At 39.9% G+C, this 27854-nt stretch overlaps 1 protein-coding gene across 1 annotated transcript in view; it reads right to left on the bottom strand.

Annotated features, from left to right (window-relative positions):
* Nucleotides 1-20492, bottom strand: part of ALDH7A1 (aldehyde dehydrogenase 7 family member A1) — a 36377-nt gene extending 15885 nt beyond the window's left edge. The window contains exons 1-10 of the mRNA XM_089491465.1: nucleotides 20313-20492; nucleotides 17542-17595; nucleotides 14699-14764; nucleotides 10762-10842; nucleotides 9612-9735; nucleotides 6489-6621; nucleotides 4958-5002; nucleotides 3179-3256; nucleotides 1992-2089; nucleotides 38-79 (exon numbers count right to left, since the gene is read on the bottom strand). Of these exons, the coding sequence (XP_089347591.1) occupies nucleotides 38-79; nucleotides 1992-2089; nucleotides 3179-3256; nucleotides 4958-5002; nucleotides 6489-6621; nucleotides 9612-9735; nucleotides 10762-10842; nucleotides 14699-14764; nucleotides 17542-17595; nucleotides 20313-20420 (829 nt within the window). The 5' untranslated portion in view covers nucleotides 20421-20492. The remainder of the gene's footprint in view (nucleotides 1-37; nucleotides 80-1991; nucleotides 2090-3178; nucleotides 3257-4957; nucleotides 5003-6488; nucleotides 6622-9611; nucleotides 9736-10761; nucleotides 10843-14698; nucleotides 14765-17541; nucleotides 17596-20312) is intronic.
* Between the last annotated feature and the right edge of the window lie 7362 nt (nucleotides 20493-27854).

Here is a 27854-nt window from a genome sequence, read left to right as displayed (position 1 = left end):
AGCATCAGGTTTAGCTTATAAAGAAAAAATTAATTACCAAGAATAGCATTGTTTCCTCCAAGCTCCAGCAAACACCTTCCTATTGAAACAGAGGAAAAAGTCAGTCACATGAATACCAGCAAAAAAATTTATTAACAAGGACTTCACCCCCTACCCTAGTGATCATCATGATTTTATTAGGACCATAAAGAAAAGGGAATCTCAACAAATGAAAGCTGCTTACATCATCATCAACATTATCATTGTTGTTAGCATTATTTCTTACCCACCTCTCCCTGTGGATCAAGGCAAGGAAAAACAACAAATTGAACATATAATACAAGCACAGTCAAAAGGGCATATTAAAGCAATACATATTAAAAACATTCAATACAAATGTTCAAATCCATAATTAAAAACCATTTGGATAAGCCTGTCTGAAGAGATTAGTGCTGTTTGAATTTGGACAGCATATGCGAGCATATATTGACTCTCTTCTGTCAGGTGATTACAAAGTCTGGGGATGATTAAAAAAAAAGGTTCTTTGAGTAACAATTGTTAGCCCAGTTCTGGCTGACTGAAGTAACTGTATCGATGAGAACCTGAGTGTAAGAAGCAGATTATATGGAGCACGCAACCCCATAGTTAACCTGGATCCAAACCATACAGGACTTTAAAGACAGCAACCAACACTTCATACCTTGCCCAAATTAACTGGCAGGGAGTGAAGTGATTTTAATATTGGTGTATAGACACTCCTCCATATCCATGAATCCTTTATCCACAGATTCAACCATCCACAGCTTGAAAATATTTTTAAAATATACACATTCCAAAAAGCTATTTTATATAAGGGACACCATTTTACTATACCACTGTATTTAATGGGACTTAAGCATCCACAGACTTTGGTATCCATGGGAAGTTCTGGGAGTCCTGGAACCAAGCCCCAGTGGATACCAAGGGCCCACTATAATATCATCACACTTACATCTACCATAGTACATACTGTATATAGTCCATTGAATACAGTCCATTCAAAAAGAATATAGGTCTGTATTATCAATGGCATGGGCATGTGAAATGGTGCTCTTGAGACGGAACAGTAATAAGAACACACTGAATTGCAGAAACAGCTTGTTGTGATACAGAGGGAAAAGGGAAAAGCTCTCCTCTACCCCTTATTGCAATAATTTCTATTACTTCAGTAGCGTGAGATGCAGCAGCACCAATCCCTTCCCTTATTATCAAGGTACACTAACTTTTAGAATAACTGGGTTAAACTTGGTATGGGAAGGAACTATAGCTTGTGATTCTCCCATACACAATCAGGCATAAGAATTGTATTATGCTAGGCATAAAAATTGTATTAGAGCAAGGAGTTGCCATTTTCTCTTACTCTAGTAAATTTGAAAATTTGTAAATACTGGCCTAAATCCAACAAAATTCTGAAACAATGAATAGCTTGATAGTGTTTAATACTTAAATTTATTTAGTTGTGTTTTAGCATTATAACTTTTTCTGGTTAATATCTGTATCTGTTTTTAATCTTCTTATCTTCATCTTCCTTCAGATTCAATCCTGGGAGAAAAGCAAGACATCATGTCAGATGTACAAAATTAAAGGGGAGCATGAACCTGTTTCTTCTTTCTCCCATGGAATAGAAGGAATCCCTCATTTATTAGAGTGTATGGGGCAGCAACAGCCTCTCTTCCACTTGAGCTTTTTGCAGGAAGTAGCAACAACAAAGTGGAGCTTAAACTTTCTGCAAATGACAGCTTAAGTGCAAATGCCATCCCCACTCTTGAGTTCTCTACAATGCCATGGTGCACTGAGAAGGGAAGAATTAGTAACACAGGCTTGCATTGTAACCCAAGCCAACGTCTGTTGATTCCGACACATAAGCAAACTAAGAATCATCTGTGTGTTTCTCCCTCCTCATTTGTTCTTTAAAGACAGAGTGGAGGGGTGAAAGAGGGAAGGAGACAGACTGGTCACGACAGTTCACTTACCAAATCTTTCCTGAACCATCAGCGCTACTTGCTTGCCCACATTAGTGCTACCCGTGAAAGATAGCAGATCAATCCTTTCATCCTTTGCCATTGCTGTGCTGCACAAGACAAGATAGAAATATTGCCAGCCAGTCAGTCATCAATCAAGTTGAACTGCAGGAAAGCAAAGGAACAGGATCTTATTTTTTACTTTTAAAATCTGTTCCTCTTATGACAGTGAAACACTTAATATTTGGTTCACATTGTATCCTTCAATCATCAACTGTAACATTTTGTTATCTGCTTGGGTAAATGAAACACTTTTTAAAAATATGTACAATCGTCCCTCCTGATTTGAAGCGGATCCGTTCCTGAACATACACACACCCCAGGAATCAGAAAAAATGCAAATACTCAAGTACCTATTGATTACTATAGCCGTGCGCTCCTGTGCGCACACCATTTTGTCCTTCCTAGCTTGCCATCCATGAAGGATCAAAACGCAGACATCAAGTCTGCAAACTGGGAGGGACAAGTTTATTATAATTGATTAGAAGAACCCATATTTTGGAGACCTTGGGATGGAACCATACAAGTTAAGATCACATTGAAGTTGTGAATGCACTAGCAATGGTAAATGTAACTTTGGCAGAAATATGTTGATTTGTTTATCAAAAGAAACAAACAATAGCTGGCAAAAAAACCAGAAAGAAAAATTAAAAGTTGATGGAAGGCAAACACTTCTATTTAGGGGCCAAGCAGAACCTGCTCCTAGATATCTAGAATGGATATTATAATACCTCACTGATGAGGGAAATAGTTTGCAACTGTATATTCATATTCCCTTAATTATATCTACATTGCATAGTTGTGTTACCTGCAGCAATATCTAGATGACAACTTTATAACTTGGGAGGCAGCCCTATTAAATCCTGTAGGATTTACCTCTGAGTCCACATGTCTAAAACTGAACTGTCAACTTCTAGTCAACAACTTCTACTCAACAAATGATTTTCTTTGAATAAAAAAGCTCACAAACTTAAAAAACATTAAATAATGACTCTTCTTATTTTATGAAGTCACTCAACAGTTTGGGCATCAGAAGCAGATTAAAAGCACTGTTAGAAGATTAGCATAGAACAACATGAACTGAACTCTGCCAGACAACATTTCTGAATTCAACATAACATACAAGCTATTGTGCCTACCCAATATCTGCTCCACCACATGCTAGAGAACAGATAGCACCAGGCAGCTTGTTAGCCTCCAAGACCTGGGCAATTATTCTAGAAATAAAACAAAACAAGATTAATTATAAACAATGGTTTTTGCCCTTGGCTAAATTATGAACAGACATACAGCTAATCAGATTTTCCTCCCCAGTTCCACACCTTCTGAAGTCCAGTTTATTTTAGTTTTCTGATAAGACAGGTATTAAAGAAAATATTTTTCTGCAGGAGTCTTCCAGAATCAAAGAGAGCAAACCAGGTAATATCAAGCAGATAATATCTGGAATTCTCCACCAGGATTCAGTTCATAACAGTTCTGATTCAATTCATAGCAGTTGCCTTGGAAAGTATTCTGACAATAGCCTTACTCCAGTTTGGGGCCTGAATAGGATACATAAATGCATGTTAAGGCCCAGACTATGTGCAACCCGATTTTTTATCACTGACAGTGCCAGATTAAGCAACAAGATCTGAAAAGAGGAATCTACTTAATTTAATCTGACTATGAAATGTATTTGTCATGCAACTGGGGAGCTTTTAACAAATGCAAGGCTTCTAAATTTAGGCAATTCCTGGAAGAACATGGGAACAATGGGTGCTGAGGACATATCCAGCACAGGCAAAGATGTTTCAAGAGGGGCCAAAACTGTATGCATAGGGGGCAACACCAATGGACACACAATTTATGTGCATCCACATGCCCTTTTCAGGCATAATGTCCAAGCAGGGCTATTGACTCTCTTATACAAAACAAAACACAACAAAAGAAAAAGAAAAACAGTCACCCCCCACCCCCAAAGACTAAGTATATACAGCAATTTCATAAATCCTTTGCTTTTGCTAGTTAAGAGTACTTATGAGTGTTTACCAAACATCATATTGATATGAGAGCCAGAGTTCCCCACTTCTGACAAGTGACTGAGGGTTGTTTTTGCATGTGGGTTGATGGTTGCTGTTGCTGTTTTGTGGCTGCATCACACACTGCTTTGGTAGCATGAGAAATGAAAAGGTCACATGGGAGAGATAAATCACAAAATATCCTTTGTTGATGTTCTTTCCACAGTTACAGTAGGACTACATATCGGTGCAAGTTTGTACAACACGGATTCACTTACATGGGTTGGAAAAGATATGTTGTTCTCTTTAGGCATTTTTCTAGACCCTCCAGTGTGATTCTATTATATGTTTTTACTGGAGGTTGGCCATACAGTCACTATGGAGGAGCTACAAATGTCTAGAGATAATACTTCATCCTCATTTCAGGTAAGAGAAATAGAATTCCAGATTATACGCGAAAATTATATAATGAGAATTGTTCCAGAATGGATCACTCATAGAATTCACAGTCCTTCTATATTGGGGGAGAATACGGGAACTTGCCATGTGATTGTCATCTCCCATGTATCCCATTCCAAACACTACTAAATGTTTGGGATACAACAAAAGAAAAACATACAAAGAGAAAAAATATGAAGAAAAGGGACAGATTGCCTGGCAATTTCCCTTGCAACCATATGTCTGTCACTCCAACCAAGGCAGGCATATCAACATGGAATTTCCCACATGATATTATGAGACAAGCTCAAGATGCAGTTGCAAGGAAGTGGCAGATAACATCACATGGGCAATATTCCTCAGAGAAAAGGAAGGAAGCAAACATTATCCTAACCCGGCTCTTAAAACAACAAGGACAAAGAAGAACAGGAAAGAGAGGAGTGCATAACTTCTAGTAGAAGTGGGAAGTAAATGGAAACTCACTTTGTAACAGCTACACTAGTGAGAGATGTTGTGGGTGCACCTTTCCTTCAGAAAGAAAAAGGAAAAAAAGTTATTTCTATTCCTAAGAATCAACCTTACAAAGGATTGTTACATATTTTCAGCTACAGAACTACTTTATTTATGGGACAGGTGAAACTAATACAGGTTGAGTCCCCTTTATCCAAAATTCTTGGAACCAGAACTCTTTTGGCTTTTGGGGGCATTTTGGAGTATTTGCATATACCTAATGAGGTATCTTGGATATGGGACCCACATCTAAACATGAAATTTGTTTATGTCCTAATAAGATATTTTTGATATGGGACCCACATCTAAACATGACATTTGTTTATGTCTTGCATATATATAGCATAAGCACAATTTTTACACAATATTTTAATATGTTTGTGCATGAAACAAAGTTTGTGAACACTGAACCATCAGAAAGTAATGTGTCACTATCTCAGCCACTCATGCAGATAATTTTGGAGTACAGTATTTTGAATTTTGGAATTCTGGATAAGGATACAGAATCAACCTGTATAGTAGTGTATTTTTCCCATCTAAATAACATATATGAAGTTTTAGGCATCACTGTACAACTTGCTTACCAGCTCAGCCCTGCATCAACACAGCAGTTCACCAAGCCTGCAAGCAGTGCAGAGAAATGTTCCCGCCTGTTAATTTGTTTCTCTTCACCAGGAGTAGCCAACTGTAACCCTCCAGATGGTTTTTTGGCTATAACTGATAGACCTGATAGGAGTAGTAGGCCATAAAAACATCTGGAGGGCCAAAGTTGTGCACTTCTAAACAAAGGAATATTAGCCATATTTAACACGGGTTTACATGAAGAAAGGCTGCTGCTATTCTCAAACAGACTGAAACTGAAAACACTATCCTAACAGTAATCTTCAGGCAACTGCTCTAAATTACCTGCTATTCAGATTTAAAGATGTTTTACTTTGTCTGCCACTTATAATGTATTAAAACTTTTGGTCATAATTCACAAATCAAAAAAAAATCATCCTCATCTTTTCAGTGTCAGGTATTAGTGAGTACAAAATGAGTACAATTTGCCCTGCAATCCAGCAGTGTCCATCTGACTCCAACAGTAGCCATTTGGTGCTCTCCATGAGAAGTATCAATGCTTACATCTTTCAGATGCTAGCATGAAACAGTAAATGTTAGAGCAATAACCCTGAGTAACAGCTACACTAGTCTGCTAATACTTCTAGATTCAACCTTCCCATGCAGAAGAGTGGGGAAAGAGGTATTAATCCAAATCATATTTAACAACAGTTTACATGAAGAAAGGTGATTCTATTCTCAATGGGACTCAGACCCAAAACCTAACAGAATTATCAATGAAAGAAGCATACTATGAATGTGTCATGACATTCAATGGATAATTCCAGAAATTTTACACATGGCACTCTTTACGTAACTGAAAGCACATGCAGCATTTCCATCTGAAAATAGAGACTACTATAATTTAGTATGATTTACCATGAAGTAAGATATATTTTCTTACCATAGGCAGACATTGCCACAGACCATTGCAATTGCATTGTTCCAGCCATACACTGCTACAGGAAAGTTAAATGCTGAGATGACTCCAACTAATCCCACAGGATTCCATTGCTCTATTAAGGCATGCCCGGGTCCTAAAAACAAATTAGAAGCCCTTTTGGTTTAGCAAACATAGAATTTCATGTCTTTTCATTTATCCATCTCATTTTTCAGTGAGTTCAGAGCATGTACATTATGTAGCATCTAATTTTATGACAAGTCTATGCAACAGGTTAGGCCAAGTCATGGAATCAGTTTATGATAGTCAGTAATAAGAGTGTGGAGATATTCACAGCAAACAGCATAAAAAGCTAATTCAGTGGTTGTTCCTACCCCAGCTATGTTCAAAATTTAGGTCTGATGTCTTGCAAAATACTGTTTGTTTGTTTGTTTGTGGGTTGTTTTAAAGGACAGGAAATATTCACATGCAGTTTTATGTAACCTGACAAGCATTTAAAAGCCTGCATTCTGAGGCACACTTAAGCACAACAATGCATGTTATTTCAAGTTACGATATACAGAGGACCCTTATTATATGCTGGGGTTTGGTTCCAAGATCCCCTGTGTATAACAAAATCCATGTATGCTCAAGTCCAATTAAATATAATGACAAAGCAAAATGGTATCCCTTATAAAAAATGGAAAATCAAGGTTTGATATTTGAAATTTATACTTTTTTGGACATTTTCAAACTGTGTATGCTTGAATCCGTGTATATGAAGGGCCGACTGTATATGAAATTTGACTGTAAACCATGACTTTGTATTTGGTGGGGTTAAGAAATTACTAGGTCTGATGCCATTTTCAACTAGAACAGATACAGTATAAAGCACCTCAGCCTGTTTCTGGGGAAGAATATGTGTGTACTGTCATCTAACCTAAATTCAATAGAAAAAGTAAAAACAATGGGCTGGATTCAGATTACAGTATAAAGTGGACTTTCCACAGCAGGGCTGTGATAGTACAAAAATACTACACCAGGAAGGAAGGCTGCTAATGAATGAGGTAGTCTGTAGTGCAGTAAGCTGAGAGGGAATAGGGATGAGAACCTGGGAAACTTTAGAAGCGGCTTTAAAGAAAGACTCTGCTGGAGATTGTGTAGAACGGGAGAAAAAAGAAGAAAAACAGGATGAGGGAGAAAAAAAAGGGTGTGGAATAGGTGCTGTACGTGATGTTTGTTCCCCATGACTCTGGATGGCACAAGAAGGAAAGGACTGATTGAGAGAGGGGGTACCCTCTGCCACCACTTCCTCCACCTGCTATTGTTGCTGCCGAAATCTCTCTACTACAGGGAAGGAGCAAAGCTGAAGAAGTGAAGAGTGCCCATGGCTTGCAGAGAATTACTCCCCCCTCCCCACCACTTCCTGCCCTCCAGATGATGAGCATCCAAACCAATTGGCACATTCTTTTGCACACGTGGCACACTGTATTGAGCAAGAAGTGCATGGAACAGCAGGAAAGCATATCCATCCATTCACCTACCTCAGGGCTTGGGGTGGGGAGGTGGAGAAGTGGCGGTGGCAGCAGCAACAATAAATTTATTTATATACCGCCTTTCCAAAAAGATCAAATTGGTTTAAAAAATTAAATAAAAATACATAATACATAAACAATTTACATAAACAAATAAATAAAATACCTAAACAGTACATACCACATACAAACTAAAATTCCATCCCTCATCCCTAAACTAAAATACACCCATCATTAAACATTAAACAAAATTACACAAACAAAGCATTAAATAAATTAAATTTACAAACATAACATAGTACCAAGAGAAAAGAGAAAAGAAAAAAATATGAATAAAACAAAATACAGTACAAGGCATAATAACATATAATCAACAACAATAACCGACTCTACCCTAGGGAGAAAAAAAATGTTACCAAGTACATAAAATGCATAAATAATTTACATAAGCAAATGCATAATAATACATAACCTATACTAACTAAAATTCCATCCCTCAACCCTTGACTAAAATACAATCATTAAACATTAAATATTATAAGTATTTTAGTTTAATTCTGTTTTAGTATTGGGAATGGAGGGGTAGGTCTAGGGTTTGATTTTTTAAAAACTCTATTGTAACCTGATGTATATTACTGTTGTAACCCACTCGGATTCTTCGTGATTGGGCGGGCTAGAAATAAGTCTTTATTATTATTATTATATTATTATTAAAAATAAAAATAGAGGTATTTTCGTTTCTCTCAGTCTGAATTCTAGGAGCCTTCTGGCCTCAGCTTCTCTTGCCCCCTCAATCTCTTCTGCTTGCAGGTTTTATAGCAGAGCAGAAGGCAGGGCTGGTGGTAAGTGCTGGTCTCAGGAGGCTTCTGGCCTCAACAACAGGAGGCAGATGATGTGGCAAGCAGGTATTCCTTCCCACAATCAATCCTTTCTTTTCACCTCAATCCTCGCCTTCCTTCAAAGCCACAGGGAACAAACAGGGTCAAGTATAGGATCTAGTCTGCAATCCACTTTCTCCCTCACCCTTCTTTTCTTCTTCTTTCTCCCCTTCTGTGTGCTCCTCAACCAAGCATGCTGGGACACTCTGCTTCCACCTTAAAATCAGCTTCCAAACTTTCATGAGTGCCTCCAAGTACAGCCGAATACCCCTCCCAACCGCCCTTCCTAGCATTAGGAGGGGAACAAGAAGGTGGCCAACAAGACTTGTTGTATGCATAATACACTGACAGAACAAAAAATGGTGCAGAGTAAAAAAACAACAACAGTGTGGGGTTGCAAAAGCATCATGCAAAGTGCCATCTTTTCATTCAGTCTGAGTACAGTACTGTAGTAGCTGCAACCACTGGACTACTTCTTTGATGCTTTTAAATTATACATAACCAAAGCCCATTAATTCTACACGTGGTCCAAAGAGTGGCCCACACATTGAATATACAGTACTAGGTAGTGATTCAGAGTAGTCAAAAGAGCAGGTCAAAAAACAAAGTGTTGAAACATGGTGGACCCCTGTATGTAGGTTCAAATTATGATACAGCCACAATTTCAGATCTGTGCCAAACTATTTTGGCAACAACCAGTATATATTGATATGAAGGGAAAGATACAGACTTACTTTCCGAAGGTAACACAGGCCCACCAATCATTCGGGATAAGCCAACAGCATAGTCACACACATCCACATACTCCTGCACTTCACCAACACCCTCAACAAAGATCTTTCCCATCTCTAAAGAAACCTGAAAGTATTAAAAGATTTGTATATAGTACTGTGCATTTATAAGGAGAAAAATTGCTTAGTAGTATATAAAGAATAACAGGACACTGCTAAAATGCCTTAAAGACAAATATAAAAAGGAAAAACAGAGACCAGTTAACTTGTTTCACTGTTCAGAAAAGCAGAAAGCAGATAATAAATATTTTAGATGCTCTAATGTGCTGTTCAATTTTTATGTTATTATTTATATGGTGCTTTCCCATAACATATTCAGGTCAAAAGTTGTCAATGTTTTGGACAATATTAACAAGTCAGAAATTAATTCAGTAATAATCATAACACAGCAATAACCTAAGAAACTATCTTTTAATATATTTACAATTAGGAATAAATCTCTCCAACTATTTCCTATCTTCTATTTCTTTTGATGTAATGCAATCTGATTTTTGATTTCCCTCCCCCCTCTGGTTTATAGCCTTTCACACCTCTTTCACCCACCCTTTAAACAAGCTCACAAAAGCAATCACATGTGGTACACATGTTGGTGTGTGAAGAAGGTACACTGCAATATACTATGGGAGATTTGAGGGTGGACAATTTATAGTAAATTAAAATGGACTTCTGACATCCAAAAATTTAACAACAGCCAACAATAAAATTACTACCCATCCATCCTAAACTGTACTTCTGAAATGAGGAAAGCCTGGATTAACCAGAAGTACATTAATGTGTGGAAGGAATGTGTGCTCTATTCAGTATTCTTTAGTTATAAGGGCTTATATTATACTGGATCTGAAGTCTTTCTATTCTTGGCATACATGATTGCCACCCAGATCTGCATAAATGTTCATATGACCAATAAAAGTTCTAAAGCAAGAAAGAAAAGATATGTTTTCATTCAGTTTTAACACACCTTGGCAATTATTATTTTTTTGTTTCTTTAAAGAAGAGGATGATGATGATGACGACGACAATGATGACTGCATTTTAGTACTGACTATAATATTTAGCCAGGCTAATGGACACTCTTGGGGGGGGGGGAACTTACCAAATTTCCCAGGACTTTGATTTTGTTTCTCAAGGCATCACCAATTTGTCTTACTATTTCACCTCTTTTGGGAGCAGGAACCTGTACAAAGTGAGCAAATAATGTTGTTGTTTTTAAAATCCAAGTCTTATGAAACAGTGTTTTGCATTAAAAACATATAAAATATTTTGACACTTTTCCAATAGCAAACTGTACCAATGTCAGGAATTGCATAGGCAACATGCCTGCAATATAGTGTTGGGAATTAGGTGTGATGGATTGATTATACATGAGAAATGGTATTGGCAAGTTGGGGTCATCTCAGAAGCAGGTGCTGAGATAATACTGGAAGGGAGGCAAGCATGAGCCAAGCCTGTTCAAGGTCGTTTCTGTGAAAATAAATATCAAATTGTAATAACAAAGAAGGGTCCGGTATGGGAAAGAGAGGAGAAATGTGTTTATTAATTATAACAAATAGAAATTAAGCCTGCCTGAGTTGTTTAATTCGGCACTTGGGCAGTTTTGGTAACTAGTCACCAATATTTGCATTTAGATAGTTTAAAGGCTAGACCTGTTGACCATGAGGTAACTGAATAGTTAAGTAAAATAACAGGAAAAACAATAACTGTGGAAGAAACTCTATCACTTTTTTTCATTAGTTACCAAGGAAAGTTAGGGACTGCATTATAAAGAGCTGTTCCCAATTCTTCTGGAAACAGCAAGAGCTGAGATTATCAGAACTTGGAAAAATGCACCAGGACTTTCATTTCATAGATAATGACTATGGTCAGTTACACCTGGAACAAAATTAGCCAGCCATTTTCATTCTCTGACAACATGAGAAATATATTACAACAACTCTGTAGCAACCTGGTACCAAGAACTGAATATTGAAAAAGGACCTCAAACCAATCAATTGGATTTTTAGCACATAATGTATGTTCATGAAAGTATTTGATATATTTTTTATAATTGTTAATCAGAGGGGGATTAGGAATTAGGGATTGACTTGTCATTGTTGAATTCTAAAAACAAAAAAGATCTGAACAAAAATACAGTAGTAGTCAGTGTAATAATACCAATGCTGTTTTTAGAACATAAATAGTTGTTTGTTTGTTTGTTTGTTTTGAAAATCTATCTTGTATTGTTGTACTGTGGTAACTGTTGTAGAATAAGATTCAGACTGAATCATAGAATCATAGAATTATAGAATCATAGAGTTGGAAGAAACCGCACGGGCCATCCCATCCAACCCCCTGCCATGCAGGAAATCCAAATCAAAGCATCCCCGACAGATGGCCATCCAGCCTCTGCTTAAAGACCTCCAAAGAAGGAGACTCCACTACACTCCAAGGGAGTGTGTTCCACTGTCAAACAGCCCTTACTGTCAGGAAGTTCTTCCTAATGTTGAGGCAGAATCTCTGAGAAGGAGTCTATTAAGTAAAAGTTGTTTGATAGCACCATCACTCAAAAACAATTCCCCCAAAACACAGAAAGGACATGATGTGCAGCAGATAATGGTGTCTTGCAAGGGAGAAGAAGCAAAGGAAGAACATTGAAAGCAAGCAAAAGAGCAAATGCCAGGCAAGAAGGCCAAGGGGATAGTGGTCTTAACTGGCTGTTCAAAGTGAAAACAAGATATGACTGGAGATAGGGTGGTACTGGTTGATAGTGTTCTTTCAAAAACAATATTTAGGAAAGTTTTGCAGATGTCACAAGGACTTACCTAGTGGCAGGCACATCACAGTAGAAGATAGAACAGTTCCTTTTGGACTACAACTCCCATGGTGTCAAGAGACTCTAAGAACTGTAGCTTCAAAAGTAACTTATACGAGTTAAGAGGGACCACAGCTTTCAATGATATCTAGGTACCTAGTTTTTCACAGAGGTATTAAACCTGCATCCTAATTATACCACTACAAGCTGGGACAATGAGTGTGTGTGTGTGTGTGTGTGTGTGTGTGTGTGTGTACAAAACAAAACCAAAAATTCCCTCCAAAAAGAAAGTTCTCATGCCATGGAAATTAATTAACTATAATCTGGCTCCCCAACATCTAGCTTTGTCAAGTGGCAGGATTTTCCTTCCATGGAAGATTATCCAAACAAGCCAACATGTAGTCAGGTAACATGACAACCAGCATGGTGTAGTGGTTTGAGTATTGGACTGCAACCCTGGGGCCAAGGGTTCAAATCCCTGCTTGACCATGGTAACTCACTGGGTGGCCCTGAGCAAGTCACACACTCTCAGCCTCAAAGGAAGCCAAGGCAACCCCCACTGGACAAATCTTGACAAGAAAATCCCATGACAGATTCATCTTATGGTTGCCATAAGTCAGGAAAAAACTGACACAGAACCACCAGCACAACATGGCAGTAGCTATGGGCAATGAATCATAGAACTGGAAAAGACCACAAGAGCCATCCAGCCCAAACTCTTGCCATGCTGGAATACACAATTAAAGCAGATGGAATAAGAGGAGTTCTCTTATACTCTGTCTGTCCTCCCAGTCATTTCTGTCATCCAGAGCCCTAGCAGAACCCTCATGCAGTTCCTTGTTGGCTGTCCCTACAGTCTTGTTCAGTGATGGGTTGGAATTTTATTTCATTTTTTTAACCAAACAGGGGAAAAAATTCAAATTTAGGAGAAAACAAAACTGAGATTTAGTAATCTCTATTCCCCTCCCTATTCTCTTCATCCATTCAACCAGTTCCCTCTAATGACATTTCATTTTTTTACAAGCTTATACAATATTGAAGTTTCAGTGTTTCATCCATTTGTAGAGGGGAAAGACTGTGGCTGAAAGTTCAAGACAGAAAGTTCAAGACAAAGTGTGGATTCATGAAACCTGAGTTGTAACCAAACATGATACACAAAAGTATACATTTTTGCGACATGGTATGTAAATAAAACCAGGAGCAGCTTTACATGAGTCTTAACTCTCTTCTCAGACTTAATAGATTAGGGGCAATTAGTTCTCCATTCAACAGACTTCGTATCTTCTCCAAGGATAAGATAGTACCTGAAGTATCTTTGCATGACAAAAAGGAAAATTCCTTAAGCCTTCGGGACACTCACGTAGATGTCTGCTCTTGGTACAGGAGCCAAAATTTGATAAGAAATGAATATAGCTCTAAAGCAATGGTTCTAAGCCTTTGGGCCTCCAGATGTTTTGGACTTCTGTCCCCAGAAGTCCTAGTCAGTATGCTGATTGTTCTGAAATTCTGGGAGTTGAAGTCTCAAAAATCTAGAGGACCAAAGGTTGAGAACCACTGCTCTAAAGGATAAGTATCATTATTACCACATTTGTAGACTGTAGCAATCTATACACCAGTGTCAATTCTCAAAAGATCACATACGGTATATTTTCAAGACAAACATCTTAGACAATGTCACTTTTTCAAAATGAACCAACCTTCTATTTACTATTTTCTAGCTTCTAAAATTAATGTGCGACGTGCATTGAAATTAGAAACTGGAGGATTTCTTCATTTGAACTTTTCTGCATAAAGTGTATTCCTATTTCTACATGATCAATCACATTTGTTGGGCCAGCTGTATCATATTTTGGGGTTTCTTTTGGCTGAAGCCTCATGCTCATTCATGCAGGAGCAAACTCCACTGAATACAATGAGGCTTACTTTAAAATAAATATGTATGTGTAAGGTCAGGCTACTTGGCTTTAAGACACTATATGGGAACAACACTAAACCTCAAGAAATGTATTTCAGGCTATGACTGACAAGCTTTTCCAGTTCAAATGTTTTGAAGGTTTCAATAATCAGACATAGTTAAATTGAAAAAAAATATGTATCTATAGAGTAAGTTAAAACAAAAGGATTAGAAATATCATTCAAGAAAACAAGTTTAATAAATTTATGGTCCACTGAAGAACGCCCACCTACCCTAGGTGTTAGGGAATGTATGATATTTGAAAAATAATGAAGTGACTTAACTTACCTCTGCCCATACTTGCCAAGCCTCTTTAGCTTTCTTTACTGTTTCTTTGTAGTCTTCCAAACTGGCCTAAAAGAATTATTTTATAAAAAAATAAAATTTATACTTAATTGATAATAGTACTGTATCTACAGACCATAACAAGACAAAAATAATCCAACCAATATGATGCACCAGAAAATCTCAATTTTGTTGGCACATACATAATGTGAGACAGACATGTCCTACAGACATGGTGCTAGATGTTTTCCAGATAAAGGAAGTAGAACACTTTTGCATGCCAGACATTTACAACTGATCCCTTGCATTTCTAGATAACGTTGGGGAAGCCCCCTATCTGAAAAACAATGCTAATCTGGCCCAATGATTTGATTTGGTGTAACTCAGCATTCTATGTTCCTGAACTTGAATTCTCACAACATCCTACCTCAAGTATTTGAAACTTTTTAGATGAGCCATTAAAAAGAAAAGATACACAGTCCTAGTGATCTCACTAATTACTGGTTCTGTCAGACCTGCAAAGTATTTACAAATAATACACTATTTTATAGCTCTGGAAGATTTTAAAAGCTTGTGCTGTGGTTTGTGACCTTTCAGTTAGCCTAGCAACATTTGGTCTTTATATGGATCTTGGATTTTCCCTGAGGCTCAACAAACCTTTTTCTATAACTTGAAGAAAACCACATTCAGCCGTTGTTAGCCTGGCTAAACATGACTCATTATGGCACTGACAGGTCCTCACAATCTGAAGGAATACAGGGAGCACACAATTCCCTTGTTGCAACAGCTCCATTTGTTGCCCGTCCATTTCGGGGCACAATTCTAAGTGCTGGTTTTGAACTATAAAGCCCTACAGCTTGGGTACAGGTTATTTGAAGGACCATATTTTCCTTTATGAGCCTGATGGAGTGCTAAGATCATCTGGAGAGGCCCTTCTCTCTGTCCCACTATCCTCCCAGTCTCATTTGATGGGAACAAGGGAAAAGGACTTCTTCATGGCTGCTTCCAAGTTCTGGAAGTCATTCCCTAAAGAGGCCAGGCCACTCCCTGCTCTCCTTTCGGCAGCAAGTAAAAATATTTTTGTGCCATCAGGCTTTTTCGAACTAAAGAGAACTGGGCTTTTAAACGCTATACAATTCAGATGTCAAGGTTTGTATGTAGTTTTTAATACATCTTAATACAGTGCACCCTGAAAGCCGCGCGACGGAGACAAAATGGCTCAAGCATACGCGCTATTTGCTTTACGTGCAAGGGGGGTCCGGAACGGATCCCCACATAAAGCAAGGGCGCACTGTATTTTAAATGTGTAAGTTTTTTTTACTGTTTAATTGTTTTTCTGAACTTTATGTCTACATTTTAATGCTTTTGTATTATTTTTATCCAGTACTGTTTTAAATGTGTTTTTAGCCACCTTGAGTCCCTTTATCAGGAGAAAGGTGGAATATAAATAAATAAAATAATAATAAAATTAATAATACATAAAACATTCCTGGAAGGGGGGTACAGCATTAGGACAATGGTGCTAACATTTTTCACAATGTTAAAAGCTGTTCCTGCCCACTACATAGAAATAGACACAAATTACAGTAATAGATTCAGATGAATGTATTGCAATGTATTCATTTATTTATACTTTCTCTTTTTCTTAAGTCACATTACCAACCAAAATACAAGTTAAAAACACAAATAAAAATATATGAACAAGTTATTTTTAAAATGTAATGTGTCTATTGCTTTAGAACATTTAGAACATATTCATTAAAAATCAAAAGATAAAAAATAATACAGTTGGCCCTCCACATTTGTGGATTCGGTATTTGTGGTTTTGATTAATATGTTCTCTCTAGGAATCTCTAGGTCCTCCAGCGTAACTCTGCCAGAAGTTGACCACAGAGCCATGCTGGAGAACCTAGAACTTCCTAGAGAAAACACTTCGTTAGGCATTTGTAGGTCTTCCAGCAAGATTTGCCCGTAAAAGTGAGCTAATGAAAGGTGCCTTATCCTATACAGAAAGTCAACTGCAATGGCATGTTCCAGCTGAAAGAGACTGGGAGCTCAGTCCCATGGAGACTTACAGCTCTTCCAGAGAAATAGAGCAGTTTGACACCATTTTAACTGTCTTGGCCCTTTCTTGTAGAATTCTGGAATTTCTAGTTCAGTGAGGTATTCAGCCTAGTCTGCAAGAAAGATCTGGTGCCTCATCAACCACAAATCCCAATATTCTGTAGGCTAGAATCATAGCAGTTAAAATGTGCGAAACTACTTTATTTCTGCAGTGTAGATTCACCCTTACACAAGCCCAGTTCCTCACAGCATCAGACTGTATGGGGACATTGAAGACTGAATTTGCAGTGAAGCTGTGTATTGCTGGCCTGCTAGTCCATTATATCCTGACATGCAGAATAAACTTATGTTTATACAATACTGGACAAACTGTCAGTATAACACTGAGCTGACTGCACATGAAATCCTAAATTGTTTAACTGACTCTTCAGACATTAAAACAAAAATAGAGGGCATGGAGTACAGTATATATGTTTCAGTCAACCAAAGTGTAAGAAACTTTTGAAATGCTTCTTTTCCCATGCCTTTGATTTTACTATAGTAAAAAAAAATCATGCTAGTAATGTATTTAATTGATGCACTCAAGAGAGCACCACTATTTCAAACCATCAGAGAAAAGAAGAACAATAATGTTTCCAACTTGCAACATTCAGCCAACTCCTGTATTTTTCCACTCTAATTATCTTTCTTAACATCCTAAATTTAGCCTTTGGCAATTTAAGGATATGGCTAAGCTTTTCCCACAAGGCATTTAGTTAAGAAAGACAGAGGAAAAGCCTTACCTGTCGAACTCTGGCTATCGGTTGATCATTTGCAGGGCAATATGTTGTCACCACCTAAAACAAAAACATTTTGGTCTCATTATGCCACTAGGAATATTTGAAAGAATATGGCTCAAGAGTCAATATATATTGAGGAAAGGTAATAGTCTGCTTGTTTGGCCATACATCCCGATATAGACATGTGTATCTTGATCCACACCCAAAGCACCCAACTGTGCAGTCACACAGGCGGGTTACATACTGCCATTTGGGACGTCCCCAGGATGTCCCAGTTTAAAAAAGGGGCATCTCTTCTAGACGCCCCTACTCCTGTTACGGACTCTGTCCGTAACAAATGGTGGCGGCCGTTCCACATGGCCGCCGCCATCTTGACATAGCAGATGCTGTGCGTCTGCACATCGCGCAGCGCTTATGACGTCGCAGGAAGAAGCTCCATTTTGGAGCTTCTTTTTTGCTCCGCGAGGGAGTCGCGCGGTTTGGCTGCTGCGGCTCCCTCGCGGAGCAAACAGCAGCGCCAGCAGACCGCCGCAAAGTGGCGGTCTGTAAAGCACCATAGTTACAAGCTTTTATACATGGATCTTTAGCAGACTAAACAAAATAGTTAGCAGTGGGGATAGAAGGGGCACATGCTCTGATAGACTGATGCACATGGAACTTTACAAATTATGCAATTTGAATGAAATGCAGTCATTCTGCTCCATTCTGCCCTGTTCAGCCAGCATTTGGAATCTAGTTTCCCATTCTGGGTGCCAAGCAAGTTTCTATGAGTAATGATTGAAAGCGGCAGTAATGCCTAACCCAAATAAGAAAATAGTAAAGGATGAGATGAGATTAGATTGCATATATCTGAAAGGGTGCCATCAAAAAGTTGGAAAAGACTGATTCTCTCTTATTCCAAACAGTAGAACTAGAGTCAAAGGTTGGAAATTGCAGAATAGTAGATTTTGGCTAAATATTAAGAGAAGTCTCCTCTTGCTCTCCAAAAATTTCACAAAAATTTGATGGCCATCCATTACGTCTATGGTAGTGGGATTCGACATTTTGAGTCTCACAGTAAGTATGGGGCCAGACTGGATAACTTTTCATAATCCTTTTAACTCTAGAAACACAGAAGAGCTAGGAGACAGCAGGCCTGGTTTGGATCAGCCAATTTCTCCCCTAAATTCACTGGCTAGCTATGTGCAAGTTATTTCTTCACTCCCAGCGACTTGAGTGCAAAATGGCAATATTGGTGACTTTTGATTATCAAGTTGGGACACAGATGCCTCAACCAGACTATCAAAGTAAATCACAGTGCATATCTAAAGTATTTTTCATAAGACTGTGTATGTTGAGCACACATTTTAATATCACTGGGTAAACAAAAGTTGGGGGAGAGGGCAAAAGAAAAGCAGTAACTTTGAAGGACAAAGACCACTGGCTGAGCTTCAGGATAGATGAATGATTAAACAGAGATATACCCCTTTTCTGCCAATTATGAGCTCATGTGCAGCAACAGGACATGGATACAGAAGAGGAAAAAGAAGGCACTGCTCCTTCCTAAATAAGATTTCTTCCCAGTCCCCATGAAATTTACATTTAAGTCCCCAAATTTTAACATTGCAGTAAACTTCAGTTGAACAATTAGAAAAACAGAGACAGATAGTCATGTTAAAGAGCCGGTGTGGTGTGGTGGTTTGAGTGCTAGATTGCAACTTTGGAGATCAGGGTTCAAATCCTGGCTTGGCCATGTAGACTTGGTCTAGTTCCTCAGTTCACTCCATGCATCTGAGGAGTCTACGAAAGCTGATGCCGCAACTTCCTTTGCACAGTTATTCTCAAAGGTGCTGTGAGATCCCTTTGCATTCAAAAATATAGTTTATAGACTCCAAAAGAAGAGGAAGGCAAAGCAACCAAAGGGAACGCAAACACCAAAAACAGAAGGGTTCTGGCTGTTAACCATTTTCATTGTCTCCCTCTGCAATTCCAAAAATGTGGGCACTGAGAAAAAACGTTCAAGGGGAGGAGGGCTTCTTATCTGAGGGCAAATTTAAGATTTAGATTGAGAACCAGTGTGGCATAACAGTTTGACCATTGGACTATGGCTCTGGAGACCAGGGTTCAAATCCCTTCTCAGCCATGGAAACCTCTTGGGTGATTCTGGGCAAGTCACACTCTCTCAGCCTCAGGGGATAAACAATAAAGAGAGACAATAAATAAATAAATACAAATAAAGGGTTTCAACCCCCCTCCTCTGGCTGATACCACTTTAGCTGCCATGGCTCAATGCTATGGAATTCTGGAAACTGTAGCTTTGTGAAGAGACGTTTAGCCTTCTCTGGTTCCCAGTATAACTGTTCCCAGAATTCCACAGCACTGAGGCATGGCAGTTAAAGCCGTAGCAACCTGGATTATTTCTGCACTGTGGATGAAACCTCTCTCTCTCTCTCTCTCTCTCTCTCTCTCTCTCTCTCTGTAAATGCAAATGTAAGTCCAAATGCATCTGAGGAAGTAGAGTGAATGAAAGCTCATGCTTCCAACTTCTTTCTTTCAGTCAGTCTGAAAGGTGACACAAGATTATATTATTATTATTATTATTAATATTAATATTATTATATCCAAATGCATCTGAGGAAGTAGAGTGAAGTCTATGAAAGCTCATGCTGCCAACTCTTTTCTTTCAGTGAGTCTCAGAGGTGCCACGAGGCCTCCCTCCCTCTCTCTCCAGCATTTCCATTCTTTCTCTCTCTCTGTCTGTCTGCCTGCGATCGTGGGGCCTGGGTCTGGCCTACCTCTCCTCTCCCTCCCCAGGAGCCATTGTAGACGCCCTCGTTCTCCTCCCGGAGCCCCAGCTCCTTCAGCCAGGCGTAGGGGGCCTGGTTCACCAGCAGCGAGGACATGGAGGCGGCGGGGGGGCTGCCCAAGGCTGGCCTCCTGCTGCTGCTGCTGCTGCTCCGGAGCCAGGCGCCTGCCCTCCTCCTCCTCCTCCTCAGGGCTTGCAGGCTCAGCTGGAGCAGCAGCATCGCGAGGGAAGGCAAGGAAGGAAGGGGCCGAGTGCCCGCCGGAGCCCAGGGAGGCAGAGGAAAAGGAGGAGCAGGACAGAGAGTCCCGCCCCTAAGTTCAGGCAGACATACAGGGGAGCAGACGCCTTGCAGGAATAGGCATCCCTTTTTGATACCGCTTTAACTGCTACTGCTCCCTGCTGCTAGGGAATTCTGGGAAGAACCAGAGCTGAGCCTAAAGGAAGGAGGAGACTTCAGCCTGGGAAAGCTCCTGCTGCCAATTTCTTTCTTTCAGTCACTCTCAAAGGTGACACAGGGTCGCTCTACATTATTATTATTATTATTATTATTATTATTATTATATCCAGATGGATCTGTAGAAGTAGACTCTAGCCTAGGAAAGCTCCTGCTGCCAATTTCTTTTAGTCACTCTCAAAGATGCTACAAAATCTCTATTTATTATAGAGAACTCTAGTGCCACAAGAGACTACAAATCCCATAATTCCAACCATATCAGTTAAAGGGTTATCAAATTGCATTATTTCTGCAGTGTAGATGCAGCCTAAGTCTACAAAAGCTTCTGCTATGATTTACTCTGTCCGATAATCATCTTGCTATTTTTGTTGGTCTGAATATATTACAAACATGGATTGTTTGTAAGTTTCCCATGGACTGTCAGAGCTGTTGGCCCACAGAGAGGGAGAAACACAGAGAGAGAGAAAGCATCTTCTCAGCTGAGTTTACAACTCTGAGTTTGTACAGCTAAGCTTTAAACATAAATACTAGCCATTAAGACAAGAAAATAACAGCAGAAAACAACACAACAGGAATCAACATACTGTATTTAAAATAGTTTTAAAACTTGATAAGTCACTTGATTCTTTTTCTTGCCACACACCCATCAGACAGCCTCTGCGGGATGGAGGCACAATCCTGGCATAACGCTTTCTGAATCACAAAATGTATGTACCTGTCGACTATCAAGCTTGTAGTGTAAAAAGAGTAGATGGAGGGTGTCAACCCAATCCAGTAGCTATCTTCAATGGGAACAATACAGGACAATAAAGCAACATGTACAGGCTCCCTACTAGGGAATTCTGGGAATTGTATTTGATTGTGGCACTTTCTAGATATGACTCTCTTTGATGTATTAAGGACAGGGATGTACTGAATCTCTTAAACCTAAATTAGACATTCAACAAAATCAGGCAGACACTACAACAGTAACATGTTAGCAGGTTAAGAAATCTTGCATCTCAAAAAGCTGTGTGATGGAGACTGCAACAAAAGCTTCTTCATGACAGGGTCTTCTCCTTTTTTAACATGCAGCTTTGTTTTATTTTAGATACAACATAGGCCTGGGACAGACCGCCCAAAAAGGGCAGCCTGCTGGCGGCCTACTTTCCTCCAGAGGGTATTTGCAGCCGCCAAACCGCTCAGCTTCCCTCTGGACGAAAAAGAACTTGGGAAAAGCGGGTTCATTTTAAGCCACAGGGCGAATGTAATGAGTGCAGAAAGCAATGTGCGGACGACATGCATCAATTACACCACAATGGCGGTGCCCATGTACACAGGGCACCACCATTGTAACACCGCCACGGCGTATTAGGCTTAGGGACCATGCAGTTTGCCGCGCATTCCCTAAGCCTAAAATCAGCACCGGTGCGCCACTTGTTGGCACTTTGTACCGTGCCATAACTCCCAAAGAGCTAGAAGGCAAAGCTTTGCCATCTGATGCTGCTGAATCTGCAAATGGGCCTTCCTACTGAAGCTGTGCTTTAAAATGAAACATAGGAGGATGTAAGTCTACGCACCCACCATGGTGCCACAGAAAGCTGCATCCTTAAACAATACCATGACACATGTGTGGATCCACTTGCAATAATGCTCAGTGCATTCACTTCATTATATATACCCTAGGGATTCAATTTATGGATCAAAATGGAATCAGGAAAGAACAAGGGCTTATTTTAAACGCCAGTTTGTCAAATGTGCCTTGAAAGGCTGTTTTAGAATTAAATTCAGCTAAATTCAACTCTCCATTTAGTTTAATTTTTAGGATATCTGAAAACTTCAGTATTGGTTTACTAATAAATATCCTAAATAAAGAAATATTCCAATGTAAATAATTTTTGAACTTCTACAACACAAATTATACTAGAGAAACCAGATACAGTCAATCTTTGGAACCACTGTTTTTAATGCAATCATAATTTCTGCCAAATGTTAACAGATACTAAGGGAACAGAATGGAAATGGATAGGCGGCACAGATAATTTTCATAAAATCTGTTAAAAATCTGCGAACAAAATTTGTTTCAGTTATGCTGAGATTTCAAATCATTTAAAAAATTTATATCCACTTCTTTAAGAAAGGTTGTTTTTTTTACTATGTCCCATCTCTCTTGAACCAGTTCAGGTGGTTCCACTTGCCTGGTTCCACTGACCCTTAGACCTAGTCTTATTCCTAAAAGGTTAATTTAGTCCGTAAGATCAAGCGGATTCCAGCTGGCTGTAAGTTTCTGATGCAGTTGGCACTTCCACTACTCCAGAGGTGGATCACGTAAGGACATAAACTTAAAGAGCAGCTTCTGTTTTCACTTAATTAAGAGACTTTTGTGACCACAGCTGCCATGGTCTTCCATTCACTGACACAATGAACACCTAGAAAGCCAAAAGCAGTCCAGGCACTGAACCTTTGAAACTGACAAGATGCCTCACAGAGATTATGAACTCAGGTGACCCTATAGAAACTTCAGAGGGACTTTGTTCACAAGTTCTGACTTTGACATCTTGCAAAGAGACAATGAAGTCTGAGAGGTAGCATAGGGCATTCCAGCTTTCCTGCTAGAAAGCGGTAGCATTTCCTTTTGCTCTGCACTAGATGCCTAAGTCGCGATCCTAGTGGTAATGAATGTGCAATAAGTATATAGTATCATGGTAATTTTACATGGAAAACAGTGCTCTAATAACTAAGCTGGCATACACACTGTTTTAAAGGCTGTTTATAGTATTTTTACATGGAAAACAGTATTTTCTGCACATAAAATGCTGCACAAAATTCTGCACATGGTGTTTGGGCATAAAATAGAATTTTCTCTATGTGAATATTTCCTACACAGAAAGTTTTCTTTTCTGCACAAAATTGTCAAGTGTGAATTTTGTGCAGAGTAAGGGGATGTTCCCACTTAAGATTTGAAACGATTTAAAATATAATGTTTTTAATAGATCCGATTCAAAATAACCCTGGTCTTATCCCGCTTTCCGAATCGCTTTTATTCTTCGTTCCCATCTGGTTATTTAAATCGAAGTTTTTACCTGCAAGCGTTCCTACTTGGCATGAAATCGGTGTTTAAATAAAGCGATTCTTCTCCTCCATACCTTATTTGGAGCTGTCAATCAATAGTACGTCAGAATGACGTAACGTTAATCCGGAATATTTGGAAGCGATTTATCTTTTGGCATCGTTTCCATTTCATTGACAGCCAGGGAAAATCCCTTCAGAGAGCACAGAGATCAATGGGAGAGGCTTCTGGCAAAAAGCGAAGCTCTTTCCAGAGGAACTATGGGATAGGTTTTGGAGGGCAGCATCCTGTCTCCCAAGACAGCCAGGGAGAATCCCTTCAGAGAGCACAGAGATCAATGAAGGAGGCTGCTGGCAAAAAGCGAAGCTCTTTCCAGAGGAACTATGGGATAGGTTTTGGAGGGCAGCATCCTGTCTCCCAAGACAGCCAGGGAGAATCCCTTCAGAGAGCACAGAGATCAATGAAGGAGGCTGCTGGAAAAGCAGGGAGGGAGCACTCTTCCCAAAGATTCTCTTTCCAGGGTTGGAGGAGAAGGCAGATTCCATTTGAGAAATGGAGGGAGAAAGGCTCTATCCCCCCCCCCCCCCCATTGATCAGAGCCCTTCCTTGCCTGGGCGAGATCAGATGCCTCCTCGCGAGGAGCCTTCCCTTCCCTGTCTGGGCGAGATCAGAGCCCAAGCGGGCAGGGAATGCCTCTTCGAGAGGAGCCTTCCCTTCCTGCCTCTCCTCCGTTAGAAATGGGCTCTCCCCACACAGAGGGGAGGTTGCAATCCACCGGCAGATGCAGGCGCTTGAGCAGCCGGGACTTCAGGCGCTTAAAGCGCTGAAGAGATTAAGCACCTGTAAACCATTAAAATAAAAAATAAAAATAATCCTTATCTCTTATTGAAAGACCACAGCGGACAAAGGGGTGAGGGAAGCAAAAATGGCAACAGCCATGACGGATGGGGACAGAAAGGGCAACTCCCCCAAGGCCAGCCCCATCGCACTCGGCTCCTCCCATCCATCTAACCCGATTTCAAAGGTTGTCGTTCCTATTTAAATGCTCCGGTTCCTAACTCGAATCAAGGGAAAAACGAAGGTCAGACCCTTCATCTTTTTTAACGCGCGTTAAATGATGAAAAATCGATTCAAAATTTTAAACCGCTCTACGATTCGATTTGTAGTGGGGACGATTGCGGGTTGCTCTAGAACCGTTCTAGGTTTAAATCGGATCCTAATAGGAATGCCACTCCTTGGATTCGATTCAGAACGCGGGGTTTCACCTAATGGGAACATCCCCTAAGTCCTAAACTGTGAATAGCGTCCCAAAACTGTAGTTTACATTTAATTTCTCACAGTGTGATGAAAATTACTAAAATTACTCATTGCTTTCTTTAGGAACAAAATTAGTGAAGTATTGCATTGCTAAGAGGCATTTACTGCAACCTGTAGATACTATAGGTATGAATAAAGCACTACATGAATCTGATAATGCACTTTCTTCCTTTCATGTAACAAACACCAGGAAAAATCTCAGTCAATGGATTGGATCTAGAGTATTAGCAAGACCTGTCTGTTGTAACTAAGTTATATCCCACTGATTTCAATGTCCCTACTCCTAGGTCTGACTCAGGAACCAAACAGACAGGCCAAAATAAAGCTGCTTTGGGTCACTTTGTAGGTATGCTGTTTAAATGACACACATCTTAAGAAGCCAGAAGCTGCACTCCTGTCCTGAGGACTTAAACATGGCTTTGGTGTGGCTTCCAGCCTCTCAAGATGTGTGTGTCATTTAAACAGCATATCTCCAAAGTGACCCAAAGCAGCTTTATTTAGGCCTGTCTGTTCAGGCCCAACATTTGTATCTGAGTCACATGTTAAACTGCAACTCCCAGCAGCCCTAGCCAGTGGTATTGGTAGCACACCCTGAATACCCCACATTATTTTGGGGTACAAATATTTTGTCATATTTTGTTATAATAGCAGTTACGAGAAGCCAAAAAGCATGAACCTGGAAAGGTCATGACGACCTTTAAGTGAACTCTCGTGAGAGGTCACATATACCTGAAGGCATGTGTAATGAGCCCATGTAATCTAATGGCTATGAGTATTGCTGCTTCCCAAACCCCAGTCATGTGTATTTCCTCTTGAAGATCAAAGACAAAGAAGTCTCTCAGCCTAAAGTAGTGAGCCAAACTCTCTGCTAGCCCCCATTGTATTTTCCAAAACCACATCCTATCCCCAACTCTGTGGTTGTTCTGATCTTAATGACTGAATCAATGGCTGGTTACAAACTGGCACTTGGGACGTCCACAGGACGTCCCATTTTAAAAAAGGGGCGTCTCTTCTAGATGCCCCTGGGTCTAATACGGACTCTGTCCATACAATATGGCGCCGGCCATTCCACACGGCCGGCGCCATCTTTATGTATCGCAGAAAGAAGCTCCATTTTGGAGCTTCTTTTTTGCTCCGCAAGGGAGCCGCGCGGTGTGGCTGCGACGGCTCCCTTACGGAGCAAACGGCGGTGGCAGCAGACCGCCTCAAAGCGGCAGTCTATAACCCACCAATATCACCGCCATCAGCCAAAAATCATAGAGTTGGAAGATACCATAAGGGCGATCGAGTCCAACCCCATTCTGCCATGCAGGAACTCTCAATCAAAGCATCCCCGACAGACAGTCTCTTTAAAGACTTCCAAGGAGGGAGAGTGTGTTCCACTGTCAAACAGCTCTTACTGTCAGGAAATTGTTCCTAATGTTGAGGTGGAATCACTTTTCCTGTATCTTGCATCCATTGTTCCAGGTCCTAGTTTCTGGAGCAGCAAAAAACAAGTTTGCTCCATCTTCAACATGGCATCCCTTCAAATATTTGTCTCTTCTCCAAACTAAAGATACTCAGCTCCCTAAGTCTTTCCTCATAAGGCATGGTTTCCAGACCTTCCACCATTTTGGTCATCCGCCTCTGAACACGTTCCATCTTATCAACATACTTTTTGAAATGTGGTGCCCAGAACTGGACACAGTATTCCAGGTGGGGCCTGACCAAAGCAGAATAAAGTGGCACTATTCCTTTGATCTAGACAATATACTTCTGTTGATGCAGCCTTTTTAGCTGCCGCATCACACTGTTGACTCATGTTCAACTTCTGGTCTACTAGGATTCCTAGATGCCTTTCACATGTAGTCTTGTTAAGCCAGAGGAAATAATTTACATGTTAATATGCCTGTTGGTCTGTTCTTAAATGACAAGGCCTCAGGGTGTCCATTGAATTAGTGATCCACTGCCTGCAGGGTCGGGGCTTTCCTCTCAACCCAGAGTCAAACAGAGTGTGTGTGTGTGTGTGTGTGTATACTTCACTCATTTCCATGCCACCATTCTCTGAAGATGCCAGCCACAGATGCAGGCAAAACATCAGAAATAAATTCTTCCAGAACATGGCCACATAGACCAAAAAACCCACAAAAAACTATGGATGTCAGCAGTGAAAGCCTTCAACTTCACACTGGTAATTTTATATATTAAAAAAGGGAGAGAGATATCAGATTAGTCTGCCATAACTTGTCTTTGAGAAACCCAGAATGAGGTTTATGAATTATGACTAACATTGTCATAATTTTTTTTCACTCCTGTGTGATTTTTAACATATTTGCCTGATGAAGAAGCCAGTGGAGATTTGAAAGCTTCCAACATGTATTTTGTGCACCTTGGTCGGCCAATGAAGGTATCACTGTTCTGTGGGTTTGGGGATGTTGTACTTTGCTACATGGCCAACACAGTTGGTTTGTTGTTGTTGTTTGCATTCAAGTCATTTCTGACTTATGGTGATGCTAAGGCAAACCTGTCACAGGGTTTTCTTGGCAAAGTTTGTTCATTGCCATCCTCTGAGACTGAGAAATTGTGACTTGACAAGGTCAGTTTTCATGGCCAGGATTCGGACACTGGTCTCCAGTCTTACTCCAGTGCTCAAACCACTGTGACATGCTGTCTCCCAGCCAACACAGTTAGTAGTTGTTGTTGTTGTTGTTGTTGTTATCCACCCTCGAGTT

The sequence above is a fragment of the Sceloporus occidentalis genome, unplaced genomic scaffold (assembly GCF_023333645.1).
Source record: "Sceloporus occidentalis isolate IW3139 unplaced genomic scaffold, rSceOcc1.0.p SCAF_1, whole genome shotgun sequence".
NCBI lineage: Eukaryota > Metazoa > Chordata > Lepidosauria > Squamata > Phrynosomatidae > Sceloporus > Sceloporus occidentalis.
The sequence above is the reverse complement of the archived record's forward strand: the minus strand, read 5'-3'. Positions and strand labels throughout refer to the sequence as shown.